The sequence below is a fragment of the Alexandromys fortis genome, unplaced genomic scaffold (assembly GCF_014885135.2).
Source record: "Alexandromys fortis isolate MF-2015 unplaced genomic scaffold, M_Fortis_MF-2015_v1.1 scaffold_131, whole genome shotgun sequence".
Taxonomy (NCBI): Eukaryota; Metazoa; Chordata; class Mammalia; order Rodentia; family Cricetidae; genus Alexandromys; species Alexandromys fortis.
Window position 1 is genome coordinate 1,022,308 of NW_026068023.1, and position 14,253 is coordinate 1,036,560.

General features: G+C 43.3%; 1 protein-coding gene across 6 annotated transcripts in view; it reads left to right on the forward strand.

Moving 5' to 3' along the window:
• Nucleotides 1-14,253, forward strand: part of Cd47 (CD47 molecule) — a 57,680-nt gene that overhangs the window by 20,736 nt on the left and 22,691 nt on the right. For all 6 annotated transcript variants that reach the window (XM_050163427.1, XM_050163428.1, XM_050163429.1 and 3 more), the window contains one exon: nucleotides 7,128-7,217. In XM_050163427.1, coding sequence (XP_050019384.1) covers nucleotides 7,128-7,217 — 90 coding nt within the window. The remainder of the gene's footprint in view (nucleotides 1-7,127; nucleotides 7,218-14,253) is intronic.

The following is a 14,253-nucleotide window of genomic DNA, read 5'->3' on the forward strand; positions in this document are numbered from 1 at the left end:
AGAAATCATTTTTACTGTGTTGTGATTTTTTTGGAAATGTAAGCATAAATGAGAAATAGAAATTGTCCAGGATGTAATTGAATTCCACTCAGTAGAACACAGGGAATGGTGACTATTTGTTGCTTTGGAGCAAGGGGCCTGACTATCTGTGAACACTGTATGACATTCATGTGTTTCTAGGCCAGTGCCTCAGGACTTGAGTTTAGAGAGAGCTTTTTGTTTTGATTTTTTTCTTATATGTCATCATTCCCCCCCCCCCCAAAAAAAAAGAGAATCAGCTTACCTGGTCTTCAATATCTATTTTTAATTTATTTATGTGTATATATGTATATATCTTCAAAATATATATTTAGTATATACTAAACATATACTATTTATATATATTATATATATTGTAATAGTGTGTTTCATTCTGATGTTTTCAGTCATATATGTTCACCCCCCTTATCCTCCCTGTCATCCCACTTCCACTGATCTCCATTCTCCGTCCCGAGTAGCCTCCCATCCACGTTCATGTCCTCTTTTAGTATGTGTATGTGATCCAATGGCTTTTATTAGGGTTGCTTATAGAAATATTAGTGATGGGTTATTTACAAGAGCAGGAACAACCTGCCAGTGACTACACTGTGTGGTGTAGTGCACACCTGAGTGAGGAAGTCTTGAGTGAAGGTGTGCTGTTGACATGGTCATGGCCATATCAAGGTCCATAGCCTCAGACCCATGGGACAATGGCAAAACCTTCCTCCACTCCTGGGGGGGGGTGTGAGGCTCAGAGTAATGGCAAAGCCTTCATCTGGCCATGTGCAGATGCTGAAATTATGTGCAGAAAATGTCCACCATAGCTTTCTGCTCTCCCCCTGGTATATTACAGCCTGAAGACTTCTCACCTATGGAAGCTGCTCCTACCCAGATTAGCTAAACCTACCCCTTGTTTATCTGTATGTAATAGCGCAGATTCCTTGTTTCGTTGTGTGTAATATGCTTGCCTTCTTGTTTAGTTGTAGATAATATCCTTGCCTTCTTATTCAACTGCATAAAGCAAACATTCTGAGCTTCCAGAGTCCTGAGGTTTCTCTACCAGAGAGCCCATTCCACCCAACCCCAGCGTCTTTGTCTGTCTGTCTGTCTCGGTGTGTTTGTGTTTTCTTCATTCTCCTGCCACCCCAGTCAAGTCAAGTCCCCGAGGTCATGCAAGGATGAGACACAATACCACAGAAGAGTCTCTCCCCCAACTCCAGCAGCCGTTAACTACCTGCACATTCTCTGACGCTCCAATCTTGTGCCGATCTTGTGCATGGAATCATAGCTGCTGTGAGTTCAATAGAACAATGGCCCTGTCGTGCATAGAAGACAGCTCGCCACAATACCAGGCCCTGTCCTCAGACTCGTACATTACGTTTGTTCCCTCTTCAGTGCTAGTTTCTGAGCTTTGGAGATGGTGATACAGTGTCCCATTTTCGGCTGAGCATTCAGTGGTCACACACTCTTGGAATATTTGGTTCTTAAATTTTTATCAGAAAAAAATGAGGGTGCCATCTCCATCACAGGAATGTCAGAGTTAGAAGGAAGGTTTCTCCTTCACGAAGATTTGTTGGGCACTGACTGTGGGTCGGGTGCTGAGGCGAGCAGTGTGGATTCCATGATGAGAAGGATGCTGCTCAGAAGTTATAGGAAGTGCTTGCAGGACAGGCAGCTAGAGTGGAGTGACCTCCCGCTTATCTGAGTGCACCCCAGATGCATTATTAATGTCATGTGCTGAGCTTTTCTCAGAACTCTAGGACACAGATGTAGGTGTTATCTCTTCTCAGTATGGAAAACAAATGAGAGTCAAGTAATGTGTCCAAGGTCAATTTGGTTCTTAAATTTTTATCAGAAAAAAATGAGGGTGCCATCTCCATCACAGGAATGTGAGAGTTAGAAGGAAGGTTTCTCCTTCACGAAGATTTGTTGGGCATCCAGGATTTTAACCTAGATTTCCCTGGCTTGAAAAATAGCGTAATCCATGATTTCTATGAAAATATTATATAAATATGTAAATGGTAATACTTAAAATTAGTTATTAATACTTCTGTTATCAGTAGTACAGAAAAGTTAGAATAATTCATTTATTCTAAGGACTTATGCTATCCGGATTTTGTGTTTAAAGATCAGCTTAACACTGTTGTCAATTCTCTTGTTGTCATCCTGCTATAAACTCGGTTCACAGTGATGCCATGAAGGTTCTGCAGAGTCCTTTTGTTAGTTTTTGTGGTGCTGGATAGCAAATTGCCATCGGCTCTGAAATTTCAAGCCATACACATTTATTCGTTCTGATCATAATGTGACTATTGCCCTATGCTCAGTTATGACTAAAAGAAGATATTGACCACAGTATGTTTTCGTTGGTATTTTGTGATCCTGTTGCAAGCTCACATAATTGATGCAGAATTCAGCTCCTTGAATTCAGCGAGACTGAGGTCCTGATTTTGCTGGTGTCTGCTGGGAGGGTCTTCTCTCCGCTCCTGCAGGTTCACCTAATCTTTGCAATGTGGCCCTGCTCATGTGCAAAGGGACTCTTTATCTTACTGAATCCTTCTAGTATATAGTTCTAATATATAGAACTTATTTATAGAATATGACCAATTGAGGAACTCTCCTCTGGGGAAGACAATTTCTCCCACTCACCCTCAGCATTCTCTAGTTGCCAGTTCTTCGTCTGCAGCTGTAGTTCCATGTAACGAGGAGGGAACGGGCTGCATCCTGACACCCGGCTAGCTTAACCCCCGAAATAACCACATGGAAATTGTATTAATTCAAATACTGCCTGGCCCATTATCTCCAGCCCCTTATTGGCTAACTCTCACATATCAGTTTAACCCATCTCCATTAATGTGTATCGCCACTTGACTGTGGCTTACCGGCATGAGTCTAACAAGTGTCCGTCTTGGGCAGGAAGACCATGGTGTCTGCCACACTGCCTTCTTCCTCCAAGAATTCTGTTCTGTCTTCCCAGCCTACCTGAGATCTGCCCTATCAACTAGGCCAAGGCAATATCTTTAATAACCAGTGAAGCAACACAAATACAGAAGGACCTCCTACACCAGTTCCGTGAGCTTTTCCATGAACTTTAACTTTGGGGTTAACATGTCCAATGGTGTTGCCATTGTATAGGCAGCCATCTTGATGAGACTTCATGGGTGTAGTCTCTTTATAGTTTCTATGAAACACACTCTCACAGAAAACTGCCTATTACTCTGGCTTTTAAAAATCTTTCCATACCCACTTTAGCAGTAATACTAGGCTTACACACAGGAATTGTGTTTAGATGCATCTGATGGGACTGAGCATCCATCACATGACCTTTTGTTTTCTGCATTTTGACCAGCTGTGATTTTCATGGTGATCTCTGTTGCAAAGAAAAGTTTCTGTAATGAGAAGTGAGATCCCTTATATGTGTATATAAGGATAAATATTAGAATGTCTTCAGACCTTACACTAGTTTAGGAAAGTGGATTGTAGATTCACGGAAGATCCAGGGCTCCTCTAGCCCTGTGTAGTTGGGTAGGTTTCCAGTACAGGTAGCATTTCCCTCATTCTGAGCTACATTTAAAGAGCTTTCGCTTACCACCAAGGTATACTTGCCCCTATTGTACCCCTAGGATTATTTGCCATGTTGTAGTGGTTCATGGGTATCAAGGATCAGTTGCTTCCCTCCTTTGGAAGCTCGCAGGCACCTTGTAGTACCATGATAGTTAACCTCAGGGAGGAGGCTTCCAGGCCAGATCCGGCCCAGGTCCTCTAAGCCCTGTGTCTAAAGTTCATAATGTCTTCAGCAATAGGGTCTCACCTTCCACCTCTGGGAGGAAACCACATACAACAGCAGTAGCCCATAATGTTTCCGGGAGTCTCTTAAACAACTTTTACCAACAACTCAAAAGGGGAATCCTTGTGCCTGGTGTTGGTGCTTTTGATACATAGTCTATGGCCTTTGTGGAGAGCATTATCAGGCTAGAAGGGAAATTTCACTTAAAGTATATGTATATGTATATGTATATGTGTGCTGCAAATGTATTTGAAGAAGAGGAGTGGTCCCTTCACCCCTTTAGCCAGGTCCTTTTTGCAGAAGTGGCACCCTGGATGTCAGTAACAGTTAGATTGGAAACAAGGGTTAAACACTTACCACACCTTCCTCAGTATCATTTCTGTCTTTTTAGTAATAAGTTCATCTTCCTGGGTGTCATCTTCCTGAAGAGGAATGGGAGCCTGCGAGCGTGAGGGGCAAGTTGTCAGTCAGGGCTTGGGCGGAATCAAAGTGAATGCCCTTGGAGTATCTTTCCCAATACTGAGATACTGTTCTTAGATCATTTTATGCTTAATTAATTTCCTTAATGCCATAGAAAGTCAGAGCTGAAATGGATCTTAGAGAAGTGCCTAGTCTTTCACTCCCCTTGGGGTGGAAGAGTTAATGGCACCTGACACTCCCGTAAATCAGTAGCTTAATGGACATCTAAGTGGGTTTATATAAAACATTGGAGGTTTTCCCCTAGCATTCTTTTGACAGGCTCTAGCTATATAGTTCAGGCTGGCCTTGAACTCATGATTCTCCTAACTCAACCTATTGAAGTGTACCACCACCATACCTGGCTCAATTGAGTCAGCTCCATTGATTTTTTAATGTCTAATTCAGTGACACAGCATTTCCTGAGCATCAGAGATTAGAGAAAGATGACACCTTCATGCCAGCTACAGGAGCTAGACTCCAGCAGAAATCCAGCGACAGTCATTTTAAACAGAGGGTAGGAGGCATCCTCCCCGACAGCACCCCCCATCCTCACCACCAGGGAACATGCTAACATTTTGGTGTGGTAATGAGGGCAAAGTGTGTGAGGTTTGCATCAACCCCCCGGGAGATTCTTACATGTTCCGACTGAGACTCTTAGACCGTTCTATTTTTTGCTGTGTATTGCTTTCTTTCTGTCATTGAACTGACCTCTTTCATTTCTCATTATTTCTTCATAGAATCTTCTAGTCCTTGAGTAGTCATTGACTGTCTCAGCAGCTCATTCTCGATTCCTCTTGTGTCAGGCTGCTTGCTTGTGACCATTCCAGCTTGCTACCTAACTGCTTGGTGCACAGAGACACCTTACTTCCCAGGGATCTGCTGAGGTCACAGTTCAGGTCTTCAGTCCAGCTGGGACTTGCTGTGCTGGGATTTCTCCCTTGCTGGTAGGGCGGTCACTGTCCTCCCAACTTCTTGTCTGTGGCTGGATTCACTCAGCCATTGCTGATGCTGCTAGATCCTTACTCTGGGCACCTTCTTTCGGTCAGTTCTCCGTTTCGACTTCAAAGGTAATGAGTGAAACTGAACCCAGGGTAGTGCTTGTCGGTCACAGGATTCTCCCTCATGCATCATTGAGGCTATGAACTTCTGACAAGTCAGCTTCCCTGTGATCCTGTACTCCATCCTGCAGGACTGAGGGACATTTTAAGTTAGAGTGGGGTATGGAGATGGCTCAGCCGGGCGAGACGCTGTGAGATCTGACTACATGAACCCAATCCCTGGGACTCACGGTAGGAGAGAATCCAATTCTGAAAGATGTTATATGCGCGCATGCACGTGCGCAGGGAATTGATTAATTAATTAATTACATTTTTAAGAAAATCGGGTTCTTTTCACCTGCTGATTTGGAATATGTGTTATCTTCAACAGCAAATATGTTGAATCTACTGTGAATAGGGTAGAACATGAGATTCTGAAACCCTGATATCTCCAAGAGAGAATTTACAAATTTGTTACATTATGGAGATTAAAATAAGCATTTCACCAGTATTTTGTTTGTAAGCTTAATGCAAGAAGCACATAACTGTCGTTTTGAATGAAAGCCCATGAACTCCCACATTGACACCAAGGGCAGAAGGCCTACATGGGGTTGACCTCAGAAGAGTGTCAGTGATTGCTTAGGACAGAAGCCAGGAGCAAGGGGGGCCTTTAACCAGCACACATGCCTGTGCAGGCAACTTTGAAATTCTTCCAGTGCGTGTACCTGGCTTTGCTATGAGAAAAACACACAGATCTCATACATACAATTCCAGTATATGAGATTATCGATGGCAGTCAGACGTAACGCTTTAAAACTGAACAAGTCTTATTTGGAGTCTTAGTATGCACCTGAACATCTTCCTTCTTAACCTCGGGTTCCTCCTGTTTATACACAACTGTTCTTTTGAAGTCTCTGCCTTGTGAGTTAAGGCTTCTCTTTGAGAGTCAGTTTGAGAAAAGGCCAGGGACACCTGTGTTTTTCTTCATCAGCAGAAGGGCCTAGTAGTCCCCCGAGCTCCTTCACCTGGTCCCCCAGTCAGGCTTTACAAGAACATTTACTGCTCCTCAATGGTGATTTTGGCACTATGCACACACAGGTATTGAGCAAACAAACATACGATAACTGCGGTTCACAGTTACTGAGCACGTGCCTTAAGCCTTTACATATTTAATTTTCATTAGTAGTAGAAATCGTCCAACAAATGAAGCCTGTGTCATTCAAGCACGGAGGTGTTCAGCCACTGTCTGCCATCACATTTGATTTGAGTCAGAGTCGACTTTCCCACATGGTAGTGTGGCCAGATCCTCTTCTCCAATGCCACCTGCCCTTCCGCAGAGCCCAGGACAGAGGAGTGCAGTGACGTGTGTCTAAGTCCAGAGCTGGGGGCCTCCTAAATAACATGTTGTGGTCTGTGGAACTGGGTGACTAGATCAGTGGGTAAAGGCCTTGCGTTACATGTGATCCCCAGCACCCACACACAAGGCCAGAGCACAGCACTGGAGACATGGAGCTGGCTCTGCCCCCGTAGCTCAATGTCCATGACCCAGTCTAATCAGTGATCTCCAGGTTTGGGAGAGACCCTGACTCAGAGAAGATGGAAAACTGTTGAGGAAGGCAGCAGACGTTAGCCTTGACTGCACACAATTGCACATCTGAACTGTGTTTTGTCTCTGTGCGTGCGTGCGTGTGTGTGTGTGTGTGTGTGTAAACCATGGCCCACAGGTTTAATTGTTTCTATCTTCTACTAGAGTAACAAGGACGTATTTGAGAGCATTAGCAGTGAGTATGGTAAACACTAATTATGGTTTTTGTTTTCTTTCTCCACAGCGTCATGGTTTTCTCCAAATGAAAAGATCCTCATTGTTATTTTCCCAATTTTGGCTATACTCCTGTTCTGGGGAAAATTAGGTATTTTAAGTAAGTATTCAAATGGATTTTTTTTCATGTATGCTTTAGTGATACGATGGTTATTTCTGTGGCATTGCCCGTGGAATCTGACTAGCCTGCACTGGGAAACGTGTTAGTATGTATAAGAATAACCAGTTTGTGTACAGTTTTGTTAAAGCATCTATTGTCTCCCATATTTTGCTACAGCTCGGATTTAAGTTTAAGGTGTTTGGTTGTGAGTGGAGTTTAGAGACCTCTGTGGGAGGGACGAGTAGAAATGTTAGTTATAACACCTTACGTCCCGTGACACGGTTCTTTGCAAATGTTTTATTTGGTAAAGAGATGGTCATAGGCTACTTAAGTGTGAAGACAGATTGCTCTGCTCTGGGGCCCTGGGATGCTCTGCCCCATTTCTCGGGTGTCAGCTTGTCTTCTGTAGACAAAGGCCTGTTTGTGTGCCTTGTACAGCTCTGCAGCCCCTGATGGGGGTTGTCCTCTGTGATCTTGCTTTGACAGCCATGTAACCAAACCTCTGAAGGCCAAACCTGATGCTCTGTCTGATTTGCCTCAGTCTAGGATTATTATCACAGGGTAAACTGCTGATCTACACGCACTAGTATCCACATACTGTAGCCACTCCACTAGGGATGTGCCAATCTCTCCTCAGTATTTCCATACCAATGCAGTAAGAGAGATCGACTACGTTTGTGAAGTTCTGAGGTGACAGACTAAACTTTCAGACGTATTGAATACATAAGATCTACTCACCCTCTGAGCCTCCTGACGTAGCCACCTCTTCGGGTGAGGAGAAAACGCTGCTCACTAAATTTGCCGTGCAGCCTTTAGAGAGGCATAGGCTAGTGATGCACTCCAGAGGACGCCTGCTGGGTCGTTCATGAAGTTCTTTCCCAGGAAGGAAGTTCTTTCCCAGGAAGGGCGAGGTTGTGTGTGTCCTCAGTGAGGCATAAAAACAGATGTGACCTGACAACGTTCCTGGGTTTTGTGTAAATAGAAAAGAGGAGAACAAGGAGACACCCAAGCCCTTTCCTCCACGACAGTGAGGTGCTGTTGGAAGTTACCTGAGACTTCCAGAAACCCTCTTATTGTAAGGAAAGAACTGATACGGCCTCGGGCCCTGCCCCATAATCACTGGCATTAAGGAGAGCTTTTAGCCACATTGGCGGAGCCAGGCAGGCAGGACTAAGTCACGTGACTCAGGCAGGAAACAGTGTTTAAAGATCAGACAGTGTTTTCACAGCAGTGCTGTTGAATTTGGGTTGACAGAAGTTTCCTGGTTGTGATGTCATCATTAGCAACACCATTTTCAGTGGAATGGATCAGAAATGATTCTCTTTATGATCACCCGTATTTGTACAGAAGAAAACAAATGAGTTTTTTCCTGACTATGGAATGCATTAATAAAGAAGCTATCGAGAAAATAAGTCATCTGTTGGCTCTATATCTAGAAGGCTAGAGGGATGGATTGTTTAGTTTTTAGTTTGCGTTTGATTCTAGTAACCTTCCAGCTTCCCTTTCTGTTTTTCTCTGTTGTTTTCTGTTTTCCTTCTATGAAAGGAGACTGTAAATGTGCTCATCCAGGTTGTGTATTTGTGCATCCCCGTGTCCTGATGTCTTCAGAGGGTTGCCATGGCTGTTTGTGTTCCCCTGTTACGGCTGGGTCATGTCCTATTCAACTTCGTCTTAGTGGGAATCAGGAGATACTGTGAACCGGATGGAAGGATAAGAGCTTTTGGGCGGCAGTGATATTTTAAGCCTACAGATAAACTCCACCACCGCGTGTTCCAGATCCACCCTCTCAATTACTGCTCCCACTGACGAGAATGTCCACGTTCATCTCAGGGTCCCGACAGTGTTATAGTCCAGTTCTAGAAACCTTCGCTAATTTGATATGTGAAAGAAAAACAATTATAGGTGTTGTATTAGTGAGCTCGGACATTCTTTTCAATGTTTTTATTATGCCAGTTGCATTTCAAAGAGTATATGTATGAACTTATTTTTAAGGGAAATATTTGATTTTGGTTCATCTTAAAGGGGGAGCTGAACGGGGGGGGGGGAGTAAGAGGTGGGCAGTGGGCATGCGGAAGACAAACTTCTGTATTTGACTCAGCCAGACAGGCCTCACACTTCGAGTTGAGTTGTTATAGTAGCGGCTGAATATTTGTGGAGCTCTTGCCCTGAGGAGCGACCACTCACTGTGCCAAGTGCTCTCAGCCATTCATTTCCCACAGGGCCTCTGTCAGTGCCCTGACTGTTGTTGTTCCTGTTTCGAAGATGGGAGACAGGCAGTTTGTCCATAGTCATGCAGTGGTTTCTGGGTAATCCTGGCTTTGGACAGTGCTGTTAGCCACTAGATTGTCTGCCTGTTTTGAGTTTGTATGCCGGAAGGATGGATGCGTATCTAGTGTACCAGTTTGACTTGTGCAACTATTAGTGCTAGAGCAGAATGTTGGGCTCGTGTTGATTTTTATACCCCCGCCCGGACCTACTGGCGGGATGTCTGGTGACTGCAGAGCACTGAGCTAAAGGTTTGAGGTGTGGAAGTGAGTGTCCATGCCTGTTGGCTCTGAGGCCACCACATGCTGCTCAGTGCAATCAGTATGGCACAGTTGCCTGTCTTGTACGTCACCTGAGTCAGTCAATCAGTCAGTCAGTCCCTTCCACCCTGTAAAAGGCTCCTTGGTTCTCACCTGCTGTCCCATTTGTGAGGTCGTGCATTAATGGTAATGTAGACCCAAGAGATTTCTGTTCTGGTTTTTTGGTTCCTCTTAACTTTCCACCCTGGTCCGTACTCTACCACAGGACATGTCTCCCAGTGGTCTCTCTGGCACTGCATGCAAATCTCTTCTGCTGCGAAAAGAAACCCAGGTCTCTGAAGACAGGGTGGGACCTGAGACTTCTAAGCTGCAATAAACCCTTGCCTTCACAAGTTGTTTTTGGTCACAGTAGTAGAAACCGCAAGGCAGATCCCAACCCAGTCAGTCCTGTTGTTCACAGGCTACTGGCTGATTTTCAGGGTTCTTCATGTGCACGGAGGTAACATTTAGCTGGTTGGTGGGTGCCCTCAGGTGCTGCGCACGGTGCTATGGTTCTGCCAGGCTGCTGTTGTTCAGACAGGCCCAGCTGTCTATAAAGATCTGGCTGTTCTCCTGGGTTCTTTGTACAGACATATGTGTTCTTTGTTTTCCTTTCCTTTAACCCTTGTCCTAGACAGCTGATCTTTTGCTTTGCACTCAGCTGCGTGACCATGAACCTGACCATGGAAGCTGAGCTCTGAAAAACAGTCTTGATAATAGGAAGGAAAATTACTGTCATGCAGTGGCCTTCAAAATATGTTGTCAAAACAAGCTGTGTTGGCGGCGCAGTCCTGTGATCTTAGCACTGCAGAGCAAGTACAGGCAAAGCAGAGCTACACGGCAAGAACCTGACTTGGGCAAAAGTCTTTGAAAATATTAAAGATTTCCTAGTTTTTGGAACATGGAAATAATAGTAAAGTTAGTAATTACTTCATGGCGAATCAGACTATTAAAAAGTTGGTATTTAAAGTGTCATAGTAAGGTTTGAGTGACGCTTTTGGTGTTGCCCTATCACGGGAATAGAGCAAGCAAATCGTCAGGCCCAGGCTCCCTTCTTAGTACATGTCAGCCTGCAACATTTTATCTTCGTACTTTCAGTGAAACATCTCCGAGTTATGTGCTGTATTTTTTATTTGATGTTTTTGTTGTTATGTCTTGTTTATTTTTTTGCTTACCAGAGTCCTATCCTCACGGACATTCTCATTGTTACATGGCCCTTACCTTTTCACTCATGGCCTAGAGTTCACTTTCCCTGAGCTTCTGGGCTGTCTCTTGAGCGGCCTCCATTGTGATAGTGTCACCATCGCCACAGTGGCTCCTCTGGAACTCCGCTATGATCTGGATTTCACAGCCAGCATTAACACTTGTCATTTTCTGGCTCCTCCACATCTCTTGACCAGTTTCCGTTTTTGGTAATGCGTTATAGAGTGGCCTGTGGGTTTATCACTGGGAGACGGGGAGCTAGAACTACACATTTGACTGTCTGGGCATGAACTGAAGAAGCAGCATGCGGTGACTGAGAGCAACAATCTCCAGTAGTTGAGGCATGATGGTGCTTCTATATATATTATATTGTGATTTTTGGATTATAGATATAGCAGGAAGCATATTTTGGTTACTACTCACATGTTGCATTTTGATAATGAAACTTCCACCTGTGTTTGGAGGACTTGAGGTAAATAGGTAAACCATAGAATCCATGAATGTCAGAACTGTGTAAAGTGAGGGCTTCTGGGATTTATTTCTGTGTATTCTAAGCATCTTCATTTCCTTTTCTTTCTCATCTCCATTTAAGATTCCCTCATGGACATTTTGATTATTACTTAGTGGTATTTGGGCAAATGTTGCTATGAAGGTCATAGTTGGGAAATTCAAAGAAAACTGTTGTCATTCACAAGAACCTTGAGGTCTCACTGATTCCCTGGAGTGTAGATTAATAAAAGCAACAAAGCCTTGGAAGCACATGGAAAAGAAATGATGGTACAGGGATTCTTCTAAGTGAATAGGAAAAAGAATTCTGAAGAAGTGAGGACAAGCACTACATTCTATTCAAGCAAGAAAACAAAATATCATTCTGATAAATATTATTGCAGAAAGTCAGCCTGTGACCTGTCCGGTGGCCCTAATCACAAATGCTAAGTGTAATTGTATTCAATAGTGTTGCACTTGAGCCTTTTCCTGTAGTGCTCCTATGATTCCCACGCCATGTTGTTCAATGGCTTTACTGGAAGAGCAATTTGCCAAACATTGGCACAGCGTTTTACTCTTACAAGGGTGGAGGCACCAGTTCCTTTCTGGTGTCAAACACCAGACATCACTGCTCTTGAATATACTCTGGAATTCTGGAGCCTTCCATTGTACCAGAGTACTTTGTCATCAGTAGATGCCTGTTGGGCATTCCCCTCTGTTGTGCCCTATGGACAGGGAGTGTGCTCTTTGGTGGTATTCATCTTGGTAAACTTACTTCCTCAGAGAGCATGGCTAGGACGTGGACTCGGTAACATTTATATTCCACACTCATAGCCAGTGAAACACTTTATGCTTGGCAGTTGATTTTTCTCCAGCACCATTTCCACAAGGCCTTCATCTGTGCATGTGTGTTTTAAAAATCAAATTTTAAAAATCAAAAAGCAAAATTTGATTTTTAAAAGTTATCATATGTACTTTATCAGATTATGTTGAAAATAATATTGGTTTAGAGCCCAACAGATGCCAAAGGATTCTAAATTACTTTGCTAGAGTTATCAGAATAAAAACACTATAAAAATTGAATTGATGGTTTTATCTCCCTTTATCATTTACTCTTAATCTGATATCAATTCTATCTCGATAGTCTACCTTCTGTCTCTTCACCATAGTCTTGTGGCTAGGGACTGTCTGAATGTCACGTCTGAGCAAGCGTTGGGTTTTTCTAGGTAGCATACAGTCTGTGTGGGCTTTTGTGGGTGTTCTGTATCTCATTTTTAGAGGATCATAAACGTTTAACATGATAGATTTTATGTTTCAGACCAAATTGGCCTGATTATTTTACGAGGTTTCATCAGCCACAACTCAGATGCCATCTTAATATGAGCTCTGTGTCAGTGGCAGAGACCAGAAAAACTGTGTCTGTTCATGACATTAGTTCCTCGTTCAGGTCTCTGGAAGAGCATGCAGACTCTCTGCTCACTGGAAGGTTTAGTACACAGGAAACTAAGACTAGGCTAGACCTCTACCTTCCATGGGTTGGTTGGGTTGGAGTCACTCAATTCTTGTCAAATAAAGCTATCCGCTATTTATTCCTTGATTTGGGCTCTTAAAAGGGTATGTTGCAGAGTACACACATGGCAAAAATGTGTGAATAAGCCCATCTAACACTTGATAACCTGATAGAGTCAATAGTGTTATATTACATATGACGTGAAATTATACAATATATATTTGAATTAGAAGAATACCTAATATCATGCTTAATACTGTCACATTGTACCAGACACTGTGGTGCACTCCTGCAATGCCAGCACTTGAGAGGTAGGGGCAGGAGGGATGCAGATTCAAGGCCATTGTAGGCTACATAATGAGACTGTATCACAAAAAAAAAAATCCTGCCATATGGTTTCCCCCATGCTTGGCTTTCCTGTATCCAGTAGCAGTAAAGTTAGAAAGTTTTTGGTAAAACTGTAAATTCTGGGTGATGCATGGCAGCACACACTACTCCCAGACCGGTCTGCAAAGTGAGTTCCAGACCATCTAGGCCTATATGGTGAGACTCTGTCTCCAAGAACAAAACAAAAGAATGTGTTTTATTTCTTATGTATTGTAAGTATTGCTTTCAGTATTTTAGCTGAGTGGAGTCTTTTAAAGCATCCATGTTATTAAAATCATGTGGATTATTTTGCTAAGCTATAAAATTATACTATGAAGTTTGATAAAAAGCCTGTTTTAAAAACTATATTAAATTAACCTGGGTGTAGTGGTGCAGGCCTTTAATTTTAGTACTCAGGAGGCAGAGACAGGTGGATCTTAGTGAATATAAGGCCAACTTGGTCAACATAGAGAATTCCAGGACAGCCAGGGCTAAATAGTGAGACTCTGTCTCAAGAAAAGGAAGAAAGGAAGGAAGGAAGGAAGGAAGGAAGGAAGGAAGGAAGGAAGGAAGGAAGGAAGGAAGGAAGGAAGGAAGGGTATCCTAAAATTATTTACTTTCATCCCAAGTGTTCAGGAAATTACTTGCATCCATGTTGTCTTCGTTGTGTTTAATGACTTGATAAATTGGGAAATTAAGGGTAAATCCACTTATTAAGGAGCAAGAAGAAATCACCAGCAAAAAAAAATCCCTTGAAATTGTTAAGTTCTGTGGAATCTAATTGTCGCTGAGAACACTGATAACTGGGTCAGCCAGATACCTTCTCTCCCTGCTGTGGGGCATGGCTGAATGCAGCCATTGTGAGTGAAGAATGTGAGCAAGAAGAGATTCCCTCTGCATGTCTGCT